At 41.6% G+C, this 25,971-nt stretch overlaps 1 protein-coding gene across 1 annotated transcript in view; it reads left to right on the top strand.

Annotated features, from left to right (window-relative positions):
* Positions 1–25,971, top strand: part of VPS41 (VPS41 subunit of HOPS complex) — a 187,993-nt gene that overhangs the window by 24,017 nt on the left and 138,005 nt on the right. Inside the window, exons 3-4 of the mRNA XM_086696999.1 lie at positions 17,288–17,395; positions 23,443–23,520. Of these exons, the coding sequence (XP_086553125.1) occupies positions 17,288–17,395; positions 23,443–23,520 (186 nt within the window). The remainder of the gene's footprint in view (positions 1–17,287; positions 17,396–23,442; positions 23,521–25,971) is intronic.

Below are 25,971 nucleotides of genomic sequence, written 5' to 3'. Positions count from 1 at the left end.
AGGGAGATTGTTCTGGATGATCCAAGTGGGACCAGTATAGTCACAAGAGTCTCTACAAGCAGGTGAGAGGTAGAGGAGGCTGGAGTGATATGATGTGGGAAGGACTTTCCTGGCTTTGCAGGTGCGGGAAGGAGGGGGCCCCCACAGCCAAGGAATGCAGGTGGCCTCTAGAAGCTAGAAAGGAGAAGGAAACAGATTCTTTCCTAGAGCCTCCAGAGGAATGCATCCCTTCCGGCATCTTGATTTTCGCCCAGTGGTAGCTGTATTGGAGTGTGAGACGACAAATGTGTTGTTCCAAGCCACTGAATGTGATAATTTGTTACAGCATCCATAGGAAACAAACACAGTGAATAATGTGATTGGATGATCATACTCACTTAGCACTTTGCCTTTAGCACAGAAAATAGTTGCAATGAAATTGCTGATACTGTCAGGAGCTGTATTTATAAAAATGTATGTGTCTCTTTTCTGATACCCAAGAATGTTGTTTAAATAATAATCACATTTGACAATTAGGGCCTGATTCTACCCTGTCAGGACTTGAAAGCATTCCTTTCTCAGAAGAGTTTTATGGAACTGCCATAACAAATCTAATTTCTAAAAACTGTAGGTTTCTTTTTACCCATGAGCTCCTTCAGTTTTAATGAAGTTTTTTTTTTTATAATTTAACTTTGTTTTTTATTTTTTTTAAAATTTACATCCAAATTAGTTCGTATATAGTGAAGCAGTGATTTCAGGAGTAGATTCCTTAATACCCCTCACCCATTTAGCCCATCCCCCCTCCCAAACCCCTCTAGCAACCCTCAGTTTGTTCTCCATATTTGTGAGTCTCTTTTGTTTTGTCCCCCTCCCTGTTTTTATATTATTTTTGTTTCCCTTCCCTTATGTTCATCTGTTTTGTCTCTTAAAGTCCTCATATGAGTGAAGTCATACGATTTTTGTCTTTCTCTGACTAATTTCACTTAGCATAATACCCTCCAATTCCATCCACATAGTGCAGCCATTTTTAAATATACAGATTCACAGGCGCCCATGTTAACATAATTCTTTCTTTGAGAATATGATTGTCTTCTACAAAGATCTCAGTGAATGAAATAAATCTCTCAAAAGAGTATCCAAAGGGATGAGAGTGGGGAAACCTTTGATAAAGCTTGAGGTTTCAGTCTTTTGTCATCATTTCCATCTGTCACTGGGCGCTTTTGACATATTTGGCCTGTGATGGTGTAGGAGTGCTGATGACACTGACTCCATCTTGTTGACTCCTCTGTTGCCACTTTAGGTAACTACTACAGACCCCTAGGCACACAGGTGGCACCACTGTAGAATACAGACCCTCAGGTGCACAGGTGGTGCCACTTTAGATAACTACTCCAGCCCCCCTCAGACACAGGTGGCATCACTTTCGATTGCTAGGGACCCTCAGGTGGACAGGTGGCGCCACTGTAGATAACTACCCAGTGATCTCACTACCCTGCCCCTAGCTCTATAAAAACTGTGGGTTGAGGGGCGCCTGGGTGGCGCAGTCGGTTAAGCGTCCGACTTCAGCCAGGTCACGATCTCGCGGTCCGTGAGTTCAAGCCCCGCGTCAGGCTCTGGGCTGATGGCTCAGAGCCTGGAGCCTGTTTCCGATTCTGTGTCTCCCTCTCTCTCTGCCCCTCCCCCGTTCATGCTCTGTCTCTCTCTGTCCCAAAAATAAATAAATGTTGAAAAAAAAAATTAAAAAAAAAAAAACAAAAAAAAAAACTGTGGGTTGAGGTCCAGGGTTTGTGGAGAATGTGTGGTGGAGGGTGGGGGGAAGGGGGAAGGAGAACAGCTACTTGGTGCTCTGGATCGTCTGTCTGCCCGCCCGCCTGATTGTCCCTATTAGTAAGTTACCCTGAATAGAATCCTGTGTAAATGGTGTGGAGTGGTTTCCTTCACTTTTTTGGCATTAAAGTACCTTCTGAGTCTGGAGGATACTTACCTTCCTCCACCCTCGAATGGATTAGCTGCTTCTGGTGTGTACAGGCTTCCAGTAGAGACCGTAGCTTTCCCCTTCCTTTTCTAATAATGGGTTTGAAGACATTGTTTCAACGATGTGGCAAAATCAGAAGTAATGTATGTTCATTTTTTGAAATCCTATAAAACAGGTAAAAAGAGGGGTAATTAGGTTTAGATAATTTTTCTCTCCCTTCTCCCATCCTTTTTAAAATTGTTTTTATTTTTTAAATGTTTTATTTTTGAGAGTGAGAGGGAGGGGCAAGAGAGAGAGGGAGACAGAGAATCCCAAGCAAGCTTTGTGCTGTCAGCACAGAGCCCGGCTCAGGGCTCACACTCAAGAACCCTAAGATCATGACCTGAGCCAAAATCAAGAGTCGGATGCATAACGGACTGAGCCACCCAGGTGCCCATCCTTTTTTTAAAATTTTTAATGGCATTAGTAAACTTTACCAGGATTTTTTTCTTATTTCTTGTTATTATCTTTCATATCTCTTCCAGCATCCCCTAGATTTATTTTGTATTTGAATACTTCCTTGGAAAGTATGTTTCAGTGTGAGAATTTGTGCCCCGAGTCTTCTGAGTCCTGGTAAAGTGCCCTTTAGGCAGATCTGCTGGAGGCAGCAGCGCTGGGGGAGTTAATCTCCACTCGGTAGGGGGGAGGGATAGAAGACCAGGAGTGAATGCACCCAGGCCAGGGTGGAGCTGTTGCTGCCCATTTCTCTAGTGAATGGGGGTGGTTAACAAAACCTCAGAGGCCACCTTGGGGAGAGGTGAGCGCTGGGTCTCAACAACTCCCCCTTCTGGATGATTTCGATTGCCTCCAGAGTTTCTCACTTGGGATGTTAGGTTCTGGAGTCCCTCTTTCCTTTTATAGTGTCTTCAGGGCTGGTTTGGAGGGAAGAGGTCAGCAGTCCCGGTAAGCTGTCTGTCTTGGCAGGAGCTGTGTCTTAGGGTTTTGTAGAGAAACAGAACGAATAGGATCAGAGAGCGAGAGAACATCTGAGAGAGATCAGAGGGATCTGAAAGAGAGAAAGAGATGTGTTGTAAGGAGCTTGCTCATGGGATTATGGCGTTGGCAAATCCCCAGGTCTGCAGGGTGAGCAGCCAGCCAGAGATCCAGGAGAGCCAGTGGTTTCACAGGCTCAACGCCAAGAAAGAGCCAAAGAGCCAAAGAGCCCGTGTTTCAGTTCAAATTCGAATACAGGGAAAAAAAAAAAAAAAAAGCTGCCCAGTTTGAAGGCGGTTAGGTAGAAAGAACTTTGAGAGCTACTTGAGAGGGTTGGCCTTTTTTAATTTTTTTAATTTTTAAAAATTTATTTACTTAAATTCAAGTTAGTTAACATACAGTGCAATTTTGGTTTCAGGAGTAGAACGCAGTGATTCCTCTCTTACGTATAACAGCCAGTGCGCATCCCCACAGGTGCCCTCCTTCATGCCCATCACCCGTTTAGCCCATCCTCCCACCCACCTCCCCTCCAGCAACCCTCAGTTTGTTCACGGTATTCAAGATTCTCTTATGATTTGCCTCCCTCTCTGTTTATATCTTATTTTTCCTTCCCTTCCCATATGTTCATCTGTTGTGTTTCTTAAATTCCGCATAGGAGTAAAATCATACTTGTCTTTCTCTGACTAATTTCGCTTAGCATAATACACTCTAGTCCCATCCACGTTGTGGCAGATGGCAAGATTTCATTCTTTTTGAACATCAACTAATACTCCATTGTGTATACATACACCACATCTTCATTCTGTTCGTCAGTCAGTGGGCATTTGAGCTCTTTCCATACTTTGGCTATTGTCGATAGCACTGCTGTAAACATTGGGGTGCGTGTGCCCCTTCGAATCAGCATTTTTGTATCCTTTGAATAAATACCTAGTAGTGCAATTGCTGGATCTTAGGGTAGTTCTGTTTTTAACTTATGAGGAACTTATGAGGAACCTCCATACTGTTTTCCAGAGGGGCTGCACCAGTTTGCATTCCCACCGGCGGTGCAAAAGTGTTCCTCTTTCTCCGTATCCTCGCCAACATCTGTTGTTGCCTGAGTTGTTCACTTTAGCCATTCTGACAGGTGTGAGGTGGTATCTCATTGTGGTTTTGATTTGTATTTTCCTCATGATGAGTGATGTGGAGCATTTTTTCATGTGTTGGTTGGCCATCTGGATGTCTTTGGAGAAGTGTCCACTCATGTCTTTTGCCCATTTCTTCACTGGTGTATTTGTTTTTTGGGTGTTGAGTTTGATAAGGTCTTTATAGATTTTGGATACTAACCCTTTATCTGATCTGTCGTTTGCAAATATCTTTTCCCATTCTGTCGGTTGCCTTTCAGTTTTGTTGTTTCCTTCGCTGCGCAGAAGCTTTCTACCTTGATGAGGTCCCAATAGTCCATTTCTGCTTTCATTTCCCTTGCCTCTGGAGATGTGTCTAGTAAGAAGTTACTGTGGCCTGCAGGAAATTTTGAGGAGGATTCTCTGAGTGGAGGGTGGGGGAAGACCAAAGTGGCAAAGAGTACAAAGGACCAGAGAACATCACCACAAACAACAAATCTGCAGATAATACAACGGCACTAAACTCGTATATTTCAGTAATCATTCTGAAGGTAAAGACTAAATGCTCCAATGGAAATACATAGGTTGTCAGAATGTATTGATAGATAAGATCCATCTATCTGCTGCCTACAATAGACTCATTTTAGATCTAAGGACACCTGCAGATTGAAAGTGAGGAGATGGAGAACCATCGGTCATGCCAGTGGAAGTCAAAGAAAGCCGGAGTAGCCGTACTTATATCAGCCTTTTTGTTCTGTTCAGGCCTTCAACTGATTGGATGAGGCCCACCCACACTGGAAAGCACAATCTGCTTTAAATTAGTCTACCAGTTTAAATGTTAATCTCATCTGGGTCACCTGGGTGGCTCAGTCAGTTAAGCGTCTGACTTCGGCTCAGGTCATGATCTCGCGGTCTGTGAGTTTGAGCCCCGCGTCGGGCTCTGTGCTGACAATTCAGAGCCTGGAGCCTGCTTCGGATTCTGTGTCTCCCGCTCTCTGCCCCTTCCCCACTCACGCTCTCTCTGTCTCTCTCTGTCTCTGTCAAAAATAAATAAAACATTAAATAAAAAATAAACATTAAAAATTTTTTTAAATGTTAATCTCATCCCAAAAATCTTCCTCACAGAAACACCCAGAATAATGATGGACCAAATATCTGGGCATTTCATGGCCCAATCAGGTTGATACAAAATTATCACAAGCCTCGAGAGTTTTGTTCTTTCCATACAGTCGTATCCTCTGTGAGATCATCCAACAATGATGTATTTGTTTTTCATTTTCTTGTCTTTGACCTTGACTGAAAGTTCTAGATCAGCTTTGAAAAATAGTGATTAATAGACATCAGTGAGTCCTGTTGCTTCGTTTCATTGTTAAGTGAAGTGTCATGTTGGCTTTGATTTCAAATGGTTGTTCTCAGCTCTTAAAAGAAACCTTTTTATTTACTGAAAGCTTTTCTTTTTTTTCTCTCAAAGAAGCAGAAATGAGTGTGGAACTTTGTAAATGCTATTTCAGTGTCTGTCAGTGTGGTGCTACAGTTTTTTTTCCTTCGCTCTATTAAATAATGAAATCAGATTTCTTAATATTCAGTCTTTGTGTTTCTGTGATATTTGATCTTAAAAGTATTCTATTAATGTATTTGCTGGGTTTAATTTGTGAACTCCTGTTTGGAATTTTTACACTTAAATTCTCCTATGAGATGACTGAACTCTGCTTTTTTCCCTGTGATGTACTCTTTGGGAGTTTTGGTATCAGGTTACGCCGCCTTTTCAGAATGACTTGGGAAATTTTTATTTCCCTGTTATGGGACAGTTTAAATAACTTAGGCATTTACCTTTTTTACCTTTATTTTTGAGGGTGGGGGTGGGAAGAGAGCGTAAGGGAGGGGCAGAGATAGGGTCCCAAGCAGGCTCTGTGTGCTGTCAGCACAGAGCCCCAGGCGGGACTCGAACTCACATATTGGGAGATCATGCGCTGAAATCAAGAGTCAGACGCTCAACCGACTGAGCCACCCAGGCGCCCCATAACTTAGGCATTTTCTGCTTGAGTGAGAGTTTTCAATAGAACATGCTTAACAGTCTAGGCCAGATACCCTTCTGCAGGTAGTACTGAGACGACTTTTATTTTCTGTTTATTCTGTTTGTGTTTAAAAAGCGCCAGCCCTTGGACTTAAGATTCAGTTTTCTAGTTGACTAATGCATTCTTAACTTTACCTTTCCTGAGTGTTCTCTGGTTCCCTGCAGTGCCCCCCTCCCTGCTTCCAGCGTTCTCCTGGTCCTGCAGTGCTTATGGCTGGGGCTCCCAGACTGTCCATAATGCCCTGCCATATGTTAGGGGCTTTTGGTCTCTGCTGGTAGGAGAAAGAGGTAGACTGATGGTTGCCAGGGCTGGAAGTGCAGGCATGGAGAAACAGCGGGCAGAGGTTGCACATAGATGCCGCCTCCTGGAGAAAACAGCCCCTAAGGGGTGGGCGGTCCTCTTTCTGGTGGAGTGGGTCAGGCTCGAGGTCATGGGCATGGGGGATGGTGGGAAAGCTAAACATCTTTCTACTTTTGTTCAGATTATGTTTTCATGGAACACATCAAGGTGTGTCATAAACTCACCGTTCATTTTCAGCATTTGTATCAGTTTCTCCTTGATTCTGGTAATACTTCGTCTTAATTGTTATTGCTAGTGTAGGTTTTTAAATCTGTTTCTTCATTGAAATTTTTGAGAAGCTGTCAGACTCTGGTCGGGGGGGCCGGCAGGGTGCTTCTCTGCATCGAATATGGAGTGTGCAATTGAAAGATGTTTGGGAGGTATTTAATCTTCTCTAAAACATAAAATAGTCTTGGGAATTGTAGCATTTTCCTTTCCCATATAACAAGAAACACATGCCTTATAAATGTAGATTTTTCATGAACATTGTTTTAGCTGGCAAGGTTTCTGTCTGCTGTTGCAGTTAGAAGATGATAGAGCTTCATTTCTCTGAATTTCTCTGTAATTCTAATTTCTACCACTAACCGAATAGCCACTAGCTTCCCTCTGGGAAGCTTCCACTTCCCAGCCTCCCTCCATTCCATCCCTCCCCCCGTGTCTGCAGAACACATAGTTTAGATGATCTGTGTAGTTCCTTTTGACTGATAGCTTATGATTTGGATTTTCCTGTGCGGAAATCTAAATGAGAAGGTCGTAGAAAAGCTTCTACTGAACTCGGTCTGCTGGTACCGCTTACTTTTGTTTTAGCTGGTCTTTATTAGGTACCCACAGTTTTGTTAGGTGACGTTCAGAACAGTGAAAAGGCATAAACCCTGCTTCTCAGGATCTTGTGATCACCAAGGGATATTGGGAAGAAAGGAAAAGAGGGTTATGTTGGCTTTCGGGGCGGAAATTGTCCACCTGAATGGCATACCTTGAAGATTGGTGAGGTTATTCCATATTGGTGGAAGGAAATGAAAAGCTTACTTGCTTTTTTCATTCCCCCCCTCCTCTATATATTCTTATCGCTTTCCCAATATAAAATAAATGATGGGAGTTGATCCTGTTTATGGTATATGGCTTAGGGCACGGGAACCTTCACCTTATTTTTTTTCCTCCTTGAATTGAACATGCAATTCTGATGCTACAGGGCAAAGGAGAGACCAGGGTTTATGAAGACTGCATATCTTGTGAATCTTAAGTAGAGCTCTTCAATTATTAGAGGCTCAACTTTTTCTCACCTTCGTACTCCGTGTTGCGGTAAGGAAAGCAGCTTTGAGAGATAAGGATCTGAGTTCAGTAGACATCAAGTTTTGAAGAGGATGTTGAACAATGGCTTTAAAAATAGCATTTATTTCTATAATAACAGAAAATATAGAAAATATGGGCAATAGCTCACAATAGTGATTATTTGCTATTGTCTTTAGTGGTCACATCAACCCTGTGATGGGGGTCCTGCTATCATTCCCCCATTCTACAGATGAAAAAAACTGAAGCTTAGAAAGGTTACTATTTTGGTGCTTATTCTTCTGACTCCCCCCTCCCCCCCCCCCTTAAGCTTCTCCAATAAAATTTGGATCACGCAGGGACGCCTGGGTGGCTCAGTCGGTTAAGCATCTAACTCTTGATTTTGGCTCAGATTGTGATCTCATCATTCATGAGATTCAGCCCCACGTCAGGCTCTGCACTATCAGCACAGAACCTTCTTGGGATTCTTGCTCTTCTTTCTCTGCCCCCCCACCTTCAAAATAAATAACGTTAAAAAAATTGGGGTCATGCAACGCACATTTTATGATCTACTTTTTCAATTAATAGGACATTTTGAGAACACTTCCCTTGTTATTAAATAGTCTTTGAAAAATGATTTTAGGGCCTTTATAGCATTTAATCTTACGAAATGTATTTAACCCAGAGTTTCTCAGTCTTGACGCTATTGGCATTTGGGGCCGGATAACGTTTTGTTCGGGAGATTGTCCTGTGCATTGTAGGACGGTTAGCATCCTCTCTGGCCTCTCCCCACTAGATGCTAGCAGTGTTTCTCCTCCCACTCAGTCGTGACAACAAAAATGTCCCCAGACATTGTCAAATAAATGTCTTGGGGGAATAAAATTACCCTTGGTTTAAGAACCTCTTATTTAACCATATGTATTTTATGCTTTTAAAAATATATGGATATGTATAGACTCATTGTGAATTAACTATCTGTATGAAAAAGTAGACCCATGTCATCTAGATTACATCTATCAGCTCTAATTTCAGCTACTTTCTTTGGTTCATATATTTTCAGTAATAGCAATATTGCTTGGAAGTCAAAACTTAACAACATTATTTGCATTCATATAAGAATGTAATTGCTTATCTGTCACCAGTCTGATGGAAAGGCATCCTGGGAGCATTGACCACAGTTGTTTTATTGTAGATGAATTCCATTATCTCCATGTCACTTTCCTAAAAAGTTTGGTCATTGAGGCAGCTATAATACCTAGGGTTATTAATGGAAACCAGAAGTTACTTTTTCAGCTTGTTTAGGTAGTTTTCTTGATACGTTTTGACATTTAAGGATATATAAAGCCATCTTTTCTACCAGTCATCTTTTTATCTAAAGAAAATTGTATTTTGTAATAGAACTGTATAGCCTCCAATAATTAATAGTTGCACTTGACCTTTTAAGGTAGTAGCATTCATTTGGTGGGCAGGGGATGGTAGGCAAAACAAAGCTAATTGGAATCGTTAGTCCTTGGTTAATTGTGAATCTTTCGTTCAGGGATTTTACACAGTTTTTTCTCATCATAGATCTGTTCTTTCAGGAAAAGTTCAAGATTAGCATGAGGTATTTGGAGATGTCCTGTAATGTGCATGTATATGCATGTATGTTTACTGATAACGTTATAGCTTCAAATAGATGTATTTACACAATAATGTATAGTTCTTGACTTTGTTGACAATATGGTATTGTAGTGAATAGGTCTGTTTCTTAAAAATTTGTTAGTTATGGGGTGCCGGGGTGGCTCAATCAGTGAAACATCTGACTCTTGATTTCAGCCCAGGTCATGATCTCACAGTTTGTGGGTTCCAGCCCCACGTTGGGCAGAGCCTGCTTGGGATTCTGTCTCTCCCTCTCTCTCTGCCCCTCCCCTGCTTGCTCACGCTTTCAAAATAAATTATGTTTTAAAAAAATTCATGTTTTTGAAACTTAAATTTGTTTTGATTGACTTAAAGTATGGTTTGAATTATGCTTAAAAATTTTCATTTGTATTTGGCACAACTGTTTTATTTTTCTTTTTTCCCTCTCCCTTCTCTATTAAGTAGTGATTACAGAGATTTTAATATACCATGGGACTTCTTTCAAAGTGAATTACTTGTAAAGAAAGAACATTTTTTAAAATATAGATTTTCTAAAATTCAAATGTCCTGGTACTAGATTTCAATAGCTTTTTAAAACATATTTTACAATATCAGTTATATAGATTTCAAACATATAAGGGTGAGTACCAGTTTTGAATATTTCAGTTCCCCTTAAGCTAATTAGAATTCTAGAGAGAATGTTCTAGGTTTTCTTTTATACCTTCATACCCATGATTATTCATTTGCTTTTTATTAACACTTGATTTTTTACTGCAGAAGTTCAAACTGCATTTTTTTTTTTGATGATGGCAGTGTCCTTATTGTATCTAGCTTTAAAGCATTGATTGATTATTTCCTAAAAAGATTTGCCCCTTGTCAGATGCAGTGGTGACATGAGGCCAAGTAAACAGTTCATCTTATCACACTTTCTTTTTTTTTTTTTAATTTTTTTTTAATTCTTTATTTTTGAGAGAGAGTGAGACAGAGTGTGAGTGGGGGAGGAATAGAGAGAAAGGGAGACCTGGAATTCAAAGCGGGATCCAGGCTCTGAGCTGACGCGGGGCTTGAACCCACAAACTGCGAGATCATGGCCTGAGCTGAAGTCAGACGCTCAACCGACTGAGCCACCCAGGCGCCCTGTCACACTCCCTTCCCTGAATGTTCAGCTGAGGTCTTTCTCCTAGATGAAGCTGGCTGGGACAAAGCCCATCTCTGTAGAGTGAGGTTGTGATTTGTCAGGGAGTGCTCACCTGCTGGCATTTTCCACTAGCTTAACTTGGGTCTTATATCTCCCCTGTCCCTTTCAGCATGTCTAGTATTTTATTTCGGGGGCGGGGGGGACAGAACAAAAAATAATCCCACTGCATTTTCATAAAGAGATAGTATCCAGAAATAACATTTTAAGCTCTGTATTAATAGTAACAATAAAAAATACAGCGATCTTTGTTTGCTGCCTGAATACATGTGATGCACATTTTTTCAAAGTAAAATTCTTGGTCCTCTGGGCAGTGGTATATAAAATATACCCATGTGCGAAGGACCTAGATAAAGTTAAAACAGGATGAAAAATTGGTTCTAAATACCAAAAAAGCTTTTCTTGTACATGAATTTTAAGTTATCAGGTGAAAAGCGCAGTATTTCTTGTGCCTATACACATCTAAGTTAGGTGACAGGATTTCTGCTGTGAAAATTTACCCTACAGTGTTAGGAACAAATGCCCAAATAGTTTCTCAGGTGGAAATCTTTAATTGCCTTAATTGGTTATCCGCAAAAGCCATTCTTTTGCTTTTAAGTTTCAACTCCGTAGGAGTGGTATGATTGGGATATCGGATTGGGATATGATAGGATTATGATATGAAATTTGTTTTTCAGATACTGTTTTAGAACCCTATAGGGTGGTTTAAAGGACTTTTAATTAAAAGTGCTATACACTTAGTGAAAATCCGTGTTAGCTGAGGAATTGATTCTTGTGAAAGGAAAGCTGCAAATTTTTCTTGTATGGGTAAATGTCACTCTTTTCATATCTTCGCTTTGCTGCAAGCCAGGACTTATACTGTTCCACTAGGTTGTCATAGAAACGCACTTAACTGTCATCTCCACTTGACTGTTGATGGTTTTATTTGTAGGTTTGCAAGATTATTAAAATTTAACAAAAATTATTGATTTGCCTTTTATTAGCACTGGGTTGTTTTCCATGGAAATTAAAACTGCACAAAAGTCTTTTTTTTTCTCTTAAAAATTTTTAAAGATGACACTATATTAAATCTGCTTGATTTAAAAAAAAATACATATATTTAAAATGTGATCTATAGTCTGCAGCAGAATAACCTCCATGAATTGTATTTTTGAATCACTTTCCATTTTCTTTGTTTACAGCATGCAGAAAAAAAAAAAAACAACTTAAGTTAAAAAGCAGGCTAGAGGTGAATTTTTAACATAAAAGATACCTGTCAGAAAAGTGTGCAGTGCTACATCAAGTGCCTAATATTGGAGTTTTCATTTTATTTATGGTTTTTGAAGCCTAGCATGAATGCTTCAGTGAGCTGTGTTGTGAAAGTATTTACTTTTGTATATTTATGTGAGAGAAATTATTTAGTTTTCACTTATAAATAAGACAGGCAAACCTTATTTACAGTAACTTTATCTAATGGCCCGTGGATGACTGCTTTTATGCAAAATAGTCAAGAGGCTAGTATTAACTTTTCACATTGGATGCACATTTGATGTCCAGACTTCAGCAACATGTGGCATCTTATTATAAAGACTAGCATTCAGGGTTCAATTTGTATTTAACACATTTACTCCAGAAGGCACACATCATCTTTGCCACATTTAATGTTAACTTTGTAAGGATTTCTGTTTCTTGCCTGTAGGTACATAAGTAGAAATCTTTCTTTGTTGCTTTTTGTAATTTTCCTTTTTATGGGTTTTCTTAGACTTGGTTAATTTGTTATTTTAACAACAGGTCACTTCTAACATACGACAGCTCCTTGGGTTGACTTTCATCAGTTACCTTTTTATTTTTACTTTTTAGAGCATGCAAGTGGGGGAGAAGGGTGGAGGGAGGGAGGGGGAGAGTGGTGGGGGGAGACAGAGAATCTTAAGTAGGCTCCATATTTAGTGCAGAGCCTGATGCAAGGTGCAGTCCCACAACCCTGAGATCATGACCCAAGCTGCAATCAGGAGACAGATGCTCAATTGAATTAACCATCCAGGCATTCCCTGTCAGTTACCTTTTTAAAGAAGTATGGATCTTTTAGATAACCATATGTATTATACTTCCTTTTGTCACTATTCTTAAAGTTATTCTCGCAAAGTTAGTAGTGGGTACATCATCTTTGATTTTTCACAATTACTAAATAACTAATAGCTTGTATACACTTGGGGAAGAATATTTGATAGCTCATCAGAGACATGGAATACTGATTTTTTTTTCTTAAATCAGATTTTTTGCTTTTAAAATGTCATTACTTCTGTAGCTAGCCTGCACAATAGCCCCCTGATGATCCTCACCTGTTATTCCTGCCCTTGTGACCTTCCCCCCCAAAACTGAAATGTGGCTGACCTGTATGATAAATGGAATATTGCAGGAGTGTGCCTCTTAGGCTAGGTCATATATAACTGCTTTCTCTTGGATCACTCACTGTGGGAGAAGTCCCTTTCCATGTCCTGAGGACACTCAGGCAGCACTAAGGAGAGGTCCATGAAGTGAGGAACCAAAGCCTCCTGCCAGCAACCAGCATTGACTTGACAACTGAGTGAGCCATTGTGGAAGCAGATGCTCTAACCCCAGTCCTGCCTTCAGATGATTGCAGCCTCAGCTGACATCTTGCCTGCGACCCCACGAGAGACCTTAAGTCTGAACCACCCAGCTAAGCCAGTCCTGTATTGCTTACCCACAGAAATATTAAATATTTAAAAATTTTTTTAATTTTGAGAGCGAGCATGTGAAGGGGTAGGGGAGAGAGAGAGACAGACAGACAGACATGGAGAGGAAGGAAGGAAGGAAGGAAGGGAGGGAGGGAGGGAGAGAATCCCAAGTAGGCTCCGTGCTCAGCACAGAGCCCAATGCTGGGCTCGATCCCATGACCCCAGGACCATGACTTGAGCTGAAATCAAGAGTTGGATGCTCAACCAACTGAGCCACCCAGGAGCCCCTAAATTAATATTTAAATAGTTAAAATAATGTGTATTGTCTTAAATCAGTACATTTTGGCATAATGTGTTATGCAGCAATAGAGGACTAATGCAGCTACTGAACACTTTTAAACGTTTCCTGTTGATCACGTAGTTCATAGTTATTTGTAGGCATAGGGGTTGTGGAGGCTTCTGTTATGATTTGTAGCATTTGATAGGAGATTAGGTAGTGTACTATACAAGTCATTGACTTTAGGGCATTCATAACTCTGAATTTTGGCTCTGCGTACGTGCCTTGATGAAATTAAATTTATGGGGCGCCTGGGTGGCGCAGTCGGTTAAGCGTCCGGCTTCAGCCAGGTCATGATCTCGCGGTCCGTGAGTTCGAGCCCCGCGTCAGGCTCTGGGCTGATGGCTCGGAGTCTGGAGCCTGTTTCCGATCTGTGTCTCCCTCTCTCTCTGCCCCTCCCCCGTTCATGCTCTGTCTCTCTCTGTCCCAAAAATAAATAAAAACGTTGAAATTAAATTTATGATCATAATTTTATGCTGAAAATCTGTAAAATGGAATAATTATTCTTAACTCTTGGGTGTTTTTTTAAGTCAAGATGAAGTGAGATATCTGATGTTAAGTCTGTTATATGACGTTCTGTTATATGAATGTCACCCTTTCCCCCGGTGACGATGTGGTTCTGTGACCTAGAGGTAAAGACCGCTCTTGCCATTTGAGTTTGCACCTCTGCCTGGTGCGTCATAATCTTCAACAGGCCCAGCACAACCATTTTCCTTTTACTTACTTTTTCTTTTTACTAGGACGTGCCTAGGTGTGATTTTCTTCATATTTATCTTGCTTGGGATTACAGAACTTCTTGAATTTGTGGGTTGATGTCTGTCAGTTTCAGGAAATTCTCAGTTCTCTCCTATTCTCCCCTAACCCCTGGCTCATTTTCCTTATTCTTCTGGGACTGTAATTAAAAGTGTTAGCCCTTTTCACTGTGCTCCACATATCTCCTATCCTTTTTCTGTATTTTTCATCCATTTTTCTACTCTGGCTTCCCTTTGGAGATCTATTTGACCTGTTTTACACTTCAGTAAGCCTTTCCTTAGCTTTGCTAACCTTCTGGTAAGCCATCTGTTGCATCTTAGTTTCAGTTTTAAAATTTCTACTTGATTCTTTTTTACAGATTATAATTCCCTGTTGAAAATTTTTATCTCTTTCATCTGTCTTCTCCATCTTCTTTTATTGTCCATACTAATCATAGTTACAGTAAAGCCCTTTTTGATGATTCCAGGTCACCTGTGGGTCTACTTTTATGGTCTTTTCTCCTCTCTGAGTTTTAGTCACTGGGTCCTATCTTGTGGCATACCTTGTCATTTTTTTTTTTAAATTGATTTTGATATTTATTCTCATTATTGTGAGTGAAAATGGTAGAGGCCCCAGTACTTTTGTACTCCAAAGAGAAGTTTTCTTTTTCCCAGGAGTCCCCTTGTCCTTTACTGGACAGATAGGTTGGTAGTTACATACCTTAATCCAGTCGGGTTGAACTGAGTCAGAGACACACTGAAGTTTGGGTAAGCTACTTTTTCATGTCCCCTGGGGACCTGGGGTTCCAAGTAACGTGTGGTGTTCATCAGGACCTCATTTGTTGGTAATTCCTGGACTCTAATTCTTATCTTCTAAGCACATCAAGGCAGCTATTTTGTATTTTTGAGGCTTTGTGTTTAGCTTTTTAGCCTCATGCCCCATGTAGCTTTGGAAATTGGCAATTGTCTCATGGGGAAAATTGGCTGTGTAACAGGCTTACTTCTCTGCCCCTCTCCTCCATTGGGATCTTAGCCCCTCCAGTTTCCTGTTTTGTTACTTGAGTCCTACAAGTGCCAGAAGATTTGCGGCTTTTCCTACCCTCAGTGGTGGCCATCTTCCGAGGCAGAGCCTGGGTTCTCAGCCTCTTGTCCTATACCCAGAATCAGTAAATGGCTGGAGATTGCCAGCTCACCTTTCTGTGGTTTCTCCACCATCTTGGAATCTTGGCCCTTCTAGTTCAGGTTGCTTCAGCAGCCCTTTAATTGATGCCTTAGACTCGTGCTGTGTATTTCATTCAGCCTTTCTAGAGGCTTAGAGGTGGGAGCATTGGTGTGCCTGAAGCTATCTGAATGTTAGCGGGAAAGTGAGGACTATACAATTACAGTACTTTTGAAGGGAATGTCAGTGAGCAGGTTGTTTTCATGAACTTCTGTTTTGGCCAGCTTTATCCTGTACTTATTGGTACATGCACATTTTATAGTTTGTCATTACATGTTGATACAGTAAAATAACATCTTTTCCTGAGTCCTCATAATAATTTTTCGTAATTCTCCTTGATTTAATTCAGAACCATTATAGGCCACATAGATTCCTAACTTTGTTCCATAACTGTGAGGATTAAGGATATCTTTTGTTGTTGTATCAATAGTTAGGTTGAACATAGAAAGTGAGTAATAATACATACAAAACAACTAAGAAATTTTTAACACATTAAAAAAAATTTTTTAATGCATTAGGTTTATTCAGATGAAAGTAAATGGTACATTTTCTAACATAAATGATCATGGGTTACCAGTTTTTATAATTAAAATATTTTTTGATGTATGAATACAGTTTGTACATAAAATTTCCAATTTCCTTTCTTTGATTTTTTTTTTTGTAATTATATTTTTCTAACTAAAATGAGATATTCTCAAATCCAGCAAAAGTATTTATGGTCTTAAAATACAAAATCCACATCTTTAGAAGTTTATTGTATTCCTGTCTCACTGCTGTTTTTTGTCCATGACGTCAAAGTGACCAGTATTTTGCCCACACATCTTTTATTGGCATATATGGACGTACGGTTTTTGTATTTATTTATTTATTTGTCTTTATTTATTTTTGAGACAGAGAGAGACAGAGCATGAATGGGGGAGGGTCAGAGACAGGGAGACACAGAATCCAAAACAGGCTCCAGGCTCCAGGCTCTGAGCTGTCAGCACAGAGCCTGATGTGGGGCTCGAACTCACAAACCGCGAGATCATGACCTGAGCCAAAGTTGGACGCTTAACCGACTGAGCCATCCAGGTGCCCCTGTTTTTTTTTTTTTTTTTTTTTTTTAAGTTTAGGTATTTATTTTGAGAGAGAGAGAGACTGTGCGAGTGGGGAAAGGGCAGGGAGTGAGGGGGGAGAGAATCCCAAGCAGGTTCAGCACTGTCAGCTCAGAGCCGTATGCAAGGCTCAAAGTCACAAAATCACAAGATCATGACCTGAGCTGAAACCAAGAGTTGGACGCTTAACTGTCTGAGCCTCCTAGGTGTCCCTGGGTAGATAGTTTTATATTTAATATGCCAAGGTTGATTACTGTCGACGATAAGTATGTATACTCCTGTCCTCAACTTTTGAATGTATTCTACTTGTGAAGTTGTAACAGTTGATGTACCCAATTGGAAAAATGGAAACCTGAAGCTCTATTTTTTTTTTTAATTTTAATTAATTTTTTTGAGAGCTAGAGAGCACAAGCAGGTGAGGGGTAGAGAAGGCGAGACAGAATCCCAAGCATGCTCTGTGCTTCAGTGCAGAGCCCAGTGCGGGGCTTGAACTTGCAAACTGTGAGATCATGACCTGAGCCAAGATCAAGAGTCGGACACTCAACTGACTGAGCCACTGGGGCACCCCAAAACATTAAGATCTTAACCTTTACCTATAGTTGTAGTTATTGACAATCAATGGAGGAAGCCATCTCTGTTCCCCCTTAAGAATAATGTGTTTCGAGTCTATTTCAAATCTGTGATGGCTGTCATTTTCTCTGTTTTTTGTGTAGGAAGAAGAAAGTGAGGAGGAACCCAAACTGAAGTATGAAAGGCTTTCCAATGGGGTAACTGAAATCCTTCAGAAGGACGCAGCTGGCTGCATGACTGTCCATGACAAGGTAAGGTAGCCCTTGCAGAGGATTCTTCTCAGAGTCCTTTCTGTTGTTAAGTTTGTGTCTCCTCTCGACTCCTGATGATTTTGGTGGTGGCTTTTTCCAGTAATTGTATCTCCCTCCCACTCTTCCTTTCTTCTTCCTCTCCAACAGAAGAATGAAAACGACAACCAAAAACCTGATACGTATGTACACACATGCACACACACACACACACACACACACACAGAACACATTGCAAGGGTGTATCAAGTAGAATTTAGATAGATATGAAAGATTTCTAGCAAGTAGTTCTCGGCAGCTCTATCACTTTAAATTCTTCAAACTGTTAGTAGTAGAGTTGGGAAGTGTTCAGACTGGAAATCATGTAACACTCAGTGCTTTCATGATGGGAGGAGATGTTGCATCGGAGGTGTTAGGAATCATTAGAGCGGCCCCAAATGATTACTTACATATGTTATGGGTTAATACGTTCCACATCTGGGGCTCTGCCTTAACAAAACCCCCACCAGCTTTGTGAGTCCCCACCAGCACCCTTTGCCTCTTGGACCAAAACAAAATGTGTTCTGAAGGGGGAGTATTGGAGGCCTGGCGGTTTGAGCCACTGTCCTTTTCTCCCCTGTGGGCCTCCACAAGTGAGGCAGTCTCCCCAACTCTGATCTATCCCCTGGCTTCATCCTGAATCACCTGTAGTGTTTCTTTATCCTCCTCCTTCCCTCTACCCTTCCTTTTGTTTTTAATGTCTTTTTCTTTTTGAGAGAGAAAGCTCAGAAGCAGAGGAGGGGCGGGGGGGAGGGGGGGGACAGAGGATCTGAAGCGGGCTCTGCACGCATAGCCGAGAGCCCAGTGTGGGGCTCAAACTCCCGAACTGTGAGATCATGACCTGAGCAGAAGTCAGACACTCAGCCGACTGAGCCACCCAGGCTCCCCCTACCTTCCTTTTTACTTCAGGTTTCATCCCGCTGTTAATAGAACGCTTGTTCTCTCTTGCTTTAACCAGAAACCGCCTCCCTCGGGGCACCTCTTGTTGTGGCTGTCCCACCATCTACCCCTTCTCATCGTCGCCATCTTCCAGTCTGGCATGGCGACCACATCCCAGCCTGCTCGTCACCTTGCTTCGCTCGCTGAAGACTGGCCTTGCCATCCTTCTTGCGGGCCTTTTTCTTGATCTTAAATTTCAGTTTCCATGACTGCCCCCCAGGGACGCCTCCCCAGAATAGCGTGCCCGTTTATCCAGGTGCCTCGTTAACAGTTCCACCTTTTGTTCCATTTTTGCCAGAAGCTTGGCTCCCCCATCATGAGCGCCCCTTCTGCTCCCTCTGTAATCTCACATCTGGTTTTTGTTCTGTGTCCCATTTGGCAGCACCACAGTCCCTTTTGTCACCTAAGCCAAAGCTGGCTCTTCCTCTGCATCCACCCAGTCATTCCTAAGTCCTGGTGATTTTCTCCCTTTCCCTGCCTGTGCTCCCAGACCACTCCCTTTTCTAGTTTAATTTTTTTTTTTTTGATGTTTATTTATTTTTGAGACAGAGGGAGACAGAGCGCGGGGGGGGGGGGGGGGCAGAGAGAGGGGGAGACACAGAATCCGAAGCAGGCTCCAGGCTCTGAGCTGTCAGCACGGAGCCCGATGCAGGGCTTGAACCCATAAACTGTGAGATCATGACCTGAGCCGAAGTCGGACGCTTAACCAACTGAGCCACTCAGGCACCCTTCCCTTTTCTAGTTTAAACCCCTCTGCTGCCTGGTTGCCAGATCATCTGTTGAAAATACAGGTTTAAAACCCTTGGGTGATTTTCACCATCTGCTACGTAAAGTCTCAGCTCCTTCATGTGTGGCACGTGAGGCCCCCTAAGATTCTGCCCTCTTGTGTAACCGGCTTTATGTCTTACCCCTTTCTGCTGTATGGGTGGTATTCTGGTAGCAGCGTGTGGCTGTTTTTACTCACACCCTCTCTTCTGCCCAGATCCTACCCCCATCCCACCTGCTCGAGTCTGTTGGTGTAGGCATTTGTCTTTTCTCTTTGGAACTTACGCACATGTTGCTTTGCAAATCCACAGCACTTCTTTCTACTAAAAACAATCTTCCAGGGGTGCCTGGGTGACCCAGTCAGTTAAGCATCCGACTTCGGCTCGCATCATGATCTCACGGCTCATGAGTTCGAGCCCTGCGCCGGGCTCTGTGCTGACAGCTCAGAGCCTGGAGCCTGCTCCAGATTCTGTCTCCCTTTGCCCCTCCCCTGCTCATGCTCTGTCTCTCCCTCTCTCAAAAATAAACACTTAAAAAAAAAAAATCTTCCAGAAATTCAAGTCTGATCATGTAATCCTCTGTAGAATTCTTTAGTGGTTTCCTGATGTCTTCATGATGTGGAAACATTCTCCCACACCCTTTTCCTCACCTGTCTTTCATCTCCATAAATATTCAGATGCTTTCTGTTAGCCAGCCTTTCCAGCCTTATTACCTGTCTCTTCCTTGGACGCAAACTGGATGCTCCCACCATGTAAAACTATTTGTCATTTCTTGACTTTGTCCTACCCTTTTTTTTTCTCCAAAGTTTATTTAGAAAGAGAGAGGGAGAGAGAGGAGAGGAGCAGAGAAAAGGAAACGGAATCCCAAGCAGGCTCCACACCATCAGTGCAGAGCCCAACATGGGACTCGAATACACGAACCGTGAGATCATGACCTGAACCAAGATCAAGAGATGAACACTTAAACAACTGAGCCACCCAGTACCCCGACTTTGTCCTGCTTTTTGTAGGACTCCATGCCTTTGAGCAAGTTGTAGTCACTCTGCCTAAAATGATCTTTACCGCGTCCTGTCCCATCAGCCTCAGGGTGTACAGTCTAACTCCTCCTTCAAAGCTCAGCGAGCTGACACCTGCTGTGTTCCAGAGGGTCTTAGAGATGCCCCCATTTTAGGCATACTCTTTAAATTTAATTAATCAGCCCTTTCAATCTACCTCCCTCATTATACCATCACCTTTGAAGTTACACCTGCTTATTATCGAAGCGTATATAGGTGTTTTTTGTCTGTTGAATGAACCTCTGGATGAAGTGGGGAGCACAGTTTGCCCGCCCAGAGACCACACTTTAACACCATAATTAACCAGGTTGGTCAAGGAGCCTTCTGACAGTGGGAACTGTACTCAGTACTGACTTTTAGAACATGCACTCTTAACATGATGCCCATGTTTCTATTTATGAAGCCTCTGATCCAGTTGAGAGTATCTTGGCTCTTAATTCTAGCCTTAGGTGTGCCAGTGATTGACTGTTTCCAGGGAGGGCCTATCAACTCCTGGGGCTTCTTTTCTCATGTCGAGTTAAAGGCACTCCCTGCTCTAATATTTTGAATACTATAAAATGGTATGCGAAACATAGATGATTTTATACAGGTGATCACGTGTGAAACAGGCTCCTTCTTGTTTCCTTCGTGGGGTCTGAAGGACTGCTTATGCTTTTCTTCTGCTTCCACAAAGTCCGCTCATTCAGAGTAAAAGCAGTTAAGCAGTTATTCCAGGGGATGGGATGGGTCAGAAGGATTGGATGTCCAGTCTGCTAGTTCATAAAAGGAGTCAAGTTTCTATAATTAAATATGGAAGGGACTAATTAAATTATGCTTATCCTTTGCCCATCCTGGATTTTAAGTGTTCCCAGGTTAAAAATGCAATGGTTACAACAGCTCAAGGCTTTTAATGGCTGGAAAGAATCACATGAAAAACATTTTTTTAAATATTTTTATTTATTTTTCAGAGAGAGAGAGAGAGAGAAAGAGAGAGACAGTGAGCAGGCATGGGCAGAGAGAGAGGCAGACACAGAATCCGAAGCAGGCTCCAGGCTCTGAGCTGTCAGCACAGAGCCTGACGTGGGGCTTGAACTTGTGAACCGCGAGATTGTGACCTGAGCCACCCAGATGCTCCTGGGAAGAATCACATTTAAAGGGTTTATATTTACCTTTGTGATTTGTAGCCAAGTTTGCATTTTTGTTGTATTTTGAATAGTCTGAAGCATGTGTAAGGGAAAGTGTGACTCCTCGATAGTCTCAGTAGTTAGATTGTCTAAGACCTATACACTTGTCTTATCGAGACTTTTTTTTTTTTAAGGGCACGTAAAGTATTTATTTCTAAAAGGCAGCAGCAACAATTGATCTAATCCAAATGATGAAATGTTTTAGTAAACAAAAGGTAGCTTGTCCTAGAAACTGCTGCATTTGTGTTCAGAAGTGTTCTAAAGTAATTATGGTTTCAGGTTGAAACAGGAAAATCAAAATAATTACGTTTTCTTTCTATCTGAAATATTAAGTGAATGAAACTAGCAATTTTGAAAGAAAGAAAAAGGGAAGGAATTAATATTTGGGTGCTCTGTATAGAACCTTTAAAACTTTTGATAAAATCAAGTATAATTGGAAGTTCAAGAATGGCCTCCACAGAGGTATTGCAGAATCATCCAGTGTTAAAGCAGTTTAAGGATCCAAGCCCCCTTAGTTTTCTGACAAACTAAATACAGTATTTATGAGGAGAATCAATACCGTCCAGTACTTGGGGCCCAGTGAGCTTTTAAGACTCATTGTTTCACCATAGACCGCTGCGGAATGAAGCGGAGTATTTGTTTTTAGCTAGTAGTATGTGGGTTTTTTTCTATTCAAATACTGTCCGAGTGTCACTGTGGAGAAAAAATTACAAGCATCTGAGCCATCTGAGTCCTCTGTTTCTGATTAGAATGTTCTTTTGCTTTGGAGGCAACGTCCCGGTTTGGTTTAAATATTCAGACTAATTTCCCCCTAGAATTACCTCTTGCCCCTTCGTTTGCAGGGCCCGGGCATCCGCTTACACCAGGCTGGCTGTCTGCCCTGGATGAATAATCGGCACGGCACCTGGTGCATTCAGGCAGGCCTGTGCGGCCAAATCGTCATACCTAGTTATGTCTGCACACCTGATGTTTTATTAACCAGTATTGATTTTTTTACCCGGGGGACTTTTTTCTTCCTGAAAAAAGGCAACCTTGCAGGAGTGAAAGGCATCGCCGGGGATGAATTTCTAATGAGCCCCTTCTCTCCCTTTTTGTGACTTCTCTTTAATGTAGCTTCATATTTTAAATGAAATTTCATTTTCAGCAATTCCATTTTGATAAAATCCTTTTAAACCTTGACTTCCTGTAAGGTTATTTTTATAAACATTGTGCTGCTTGGCTAAAACGCTTAGTAGTGACTGTAAATTTCAGCATTTCATTATAGGTTGCAACGAAGCATGCTCACATGCAATGAAAGACCTAGAATTCGGAACATTTGAGTAATGGGGAAAGGAGTAAAATGGAAGAAAAAAATCTCCTGTTCTATTTCAGGTAGTTCTCAACTTTCTTCAGGTTTGTTTAGGGTTGGTTCAAAGAATTAAAGGAACGGTGGGAGTCCAGAACTTTCTCCTACCATAAACTGAATACATAGTTCAGCAGTTATTTTGTCACGGGAAAGGATTCTTTTCGCATTAGGATATAAACATCTGTAGTTCGTGTTACCCACTAACTTTTGTAGAGCATCTAATGCTAACTGATGATGTAAATGCTTCTGAGCTTTTCATCCCCCAACAGGACTCAGATTTTGCTTCCTAAAAAACAGTACTCTGTTGTTTGTGCGCATGTACATATATGTTTGTTAAACCCACATGATAGCACAGATTTACACATTTGCCATAAATTAAGGGGGGTTTCATCATTTCCTTTTGACTTTGAGCTCAACTGTAGGTTGTTCGTGCTTTCCCAGCTGCATGTGAATTTGCTGCCCCAGTCCGTCAGGCATTGTGTACAGACCGCAGACACACCATTAGTCGTCAGTAGATGAGGGTCGTCATGAGTCATTCTGACAGCCAGCGTGCACTCCTACGGCAGTCAGCCCTGCTCTCTTCTTTCCCTGAAGCTGGAAACAAGCCTCCTCCAACGCGTGCGCATCTTCCGAGGCACTGCAGAGATCACTTACGCATTCAGAGTGTCGACTTTGAAATTGGTTTGATTGCTAAATGTGCGTTGGTGGGCTCACTAATAAACTCCCCCCTCTGTTCTTCTTGCAGTTTTTGGCACTGGGCACACATTATGGCAAGGTTTATTTACTTGATGTCCAGGGGAACATCACTCAGAAGTTTGATGTAGTAAGTATACGGTGTAAAATAATGTATGAGCTAAATAAACTTCATGCTGAAATTTTATGCTTTACGTTATTAATTTTAGCAGTGTAATAGTATAAAGAAAGGGTCTCTATCAATTAAATCAGAGTGCTTAAATGTAACTGAATTTTACAGTATGCTAAAAATTATAACGGTGAACGTAAAAGGAAAGAGGTCTATATATATACATACATTTTATGTTTTGGCTGAGTATCTTTTGTATATAAACTCCATTTAAAAGTTAATTTTCATAAATCCATTGAATTGTAATTCTTGAGTTGATGATACTCATCCCTTTGGCTTTGAATGGGATTCAAAATATTTCTCTGTGCGTTTTAAATTAGAACAGTGTGGAATATCTAGGTGAGTTGTTATTTAAAAAAAAAAAAAAACTTCTTTTATTAGTGAATACTGATCTTAATTTACATATCGGGGGAGGTTGTAGAATCCTTAAAGTGTAAAGCCCTCTCATTTGGTCAGTGGTAAGCATATGCCCCACCATCTTCTCTAGATGCCAGATGTAACTGAAGATTGATCGGTCACCTTGTTGGTTCAGGTTATCTCTCCTAGATACATAAAGCTAGTATTTTATGTGAATGTTTTCATGCTTGGTCCCTTAGGGGATTATACAGATTGAAAGTGAAGAGCGAAGCTTTTTAATTTATTAATTTTGATTCGGAATCATTGAGGATGAAGGAAATGTTGAATCTGAAGCTGGATTTTGGTGTTTAAGATATACCTTGAAAGCTTCAAGAGCGTCCATGCTACTGTGAATGTGAACACTTGGGGTGAACGGGGTGCTCGTTTTAAAGGGCAGATATTACTTTTTCAAAGAGTGCATCAGCACCTGTTGAAAGATCGATTGTAAGGGATTGGTGTAGTTTACAAAGGAGCCCACAGTTTCTGATTTGGGCACATTGTGTCTGAAAGGAATAGGTTCCTTTGTTTTACTTAAAAGAGACTGAACCGGGGCGCCTGGGTGGCGCAGTCGGTTAAGCGTCCGACTTCAGTCAGGTCACGATCTCGCGGTCCGTGAGTTCGAGCCCCGCGTCGGGCTCTGGGCTGATGGCTCAGAGCCTGGAGCCTGTTTCCGATTCTGTGTCTCCCTCTCTCTGTGCCCCTCGCCCGTTCATGCTCTGTCTCTCTCTGTCCCAAAAATAAATAAACGTTGAAAAAAAAAAAAAAAAAAGACTGAACCACTGAATGTTGATGGATTCTTTTGGAACAGTCCACGAAAGGGACTTGTGTGCACTAATCATACTAACATATCAGGCAAATTGTGGGTTCTGGCTTTTCTTCAGCATCTTTCAGACCAGAGGAATATACTTTTGATCCTCTCTATACCTCTTGGACACCCATCTTGGTGACATAAACATCTGTTCTTTCAGTTGCCCTCCATTAAAATGTGTAGTTGGTGCTGGGGAGAGCTCTTTTTCGTCGTGGTACCTGTATCTCCTCATCTATAGAACAAAAATGAACACAAAACAAACAACAACAAAAAAATTCCACCTTTCTGGTCTCTTGAACCTCCTGCTCCAGTTTGATTATCTGACACTGTGCTTCTAAATCAGTCTCTTTTAAGTATTGTATAGAAGTTGCAGTGCTTGGGGCGCCTGGCTGGCGAGGTCAGTTAAGTGTGTCCGACTCCATTTGGGCTCAGGTAGGTCATGATCTCCCAGTTCGTGGACTCGGGCCCCTCATTGGGCTCTGTCTGTCAGTGGAGGAGCTTGGGATTCTCTCTCTCTCTCTCTCTCTCTCTCTCTCTGTCTCTCTCTGCCCCTCCCCCATTCTCTTTCTCTCTGTCTCAAATAAATACTCTTAAAAAATTGCAGTGCTTGGGGCGCCTGGGTGGCGCAGTCGGTTAAGCGTCCAACTTCAGCCAGGTCACGATCTCGCGGTCCGTGAGTTCGAGCCCTGCGTCGGGCTCTGGGCTGATGGCTCAGAGCCTGGAGCCTGTTTCCGATTCTGTGTCTCCCTCTCTCTCTGCCCCTCCCCCGTTCATGCTCTGTCTCTCTCTGTCCCAAAAATAAATAAAAACGTTGAAAAAAATATTTAAAAAAAAAAAATTGCAGTGCTTGATTGCTCAGGATTATGGGCATACCTGCTGGTTCAGTTGCCAAAAGAGAAACCAAGAAAAATACTGTAGGAGTTTATTCATGTGTTTGTTCACTCATTCATTCATTCATTCATTCAGTCCTGTGTCTACTCAGTATAAGCCTTCACTACCTCTTCTCTCCTGTCAGTTGTATCCAGTATATCACGTATCCTCTTTCAGGTAATTTATGGTGTCATCTCTAAATTTGCCCACAGCTTTTTTCTTTTTTTTTAATATCTTTCCATACGACATCTTCGAAAAATGTTTTCTAGAACCTTGCCTGCCCCCCTCCCCCCCCCCCCTTTTTTTTTTTTTTTTTGGCAAGGAGGGAAAGATGGTTT

The sequence above is a fragment of the Puma concolor genome, chromosome A2 (genome assembly GCF_028749965.1).
Source record: "Puma concolor isolate L17-30 chromosome A2, mPumCon1.1.hap2, whole genome shotgun sequence".
Taxonomy (NCBI): domain Eukaryota; kingdom Metazoa; phylum Chordata; class Mammalia; order Carnivora; family Felidae; genus Puma; species Puma concolor.
This window is presented reverse-complemented; position numbering and strand designations above follow the sequence as displayed.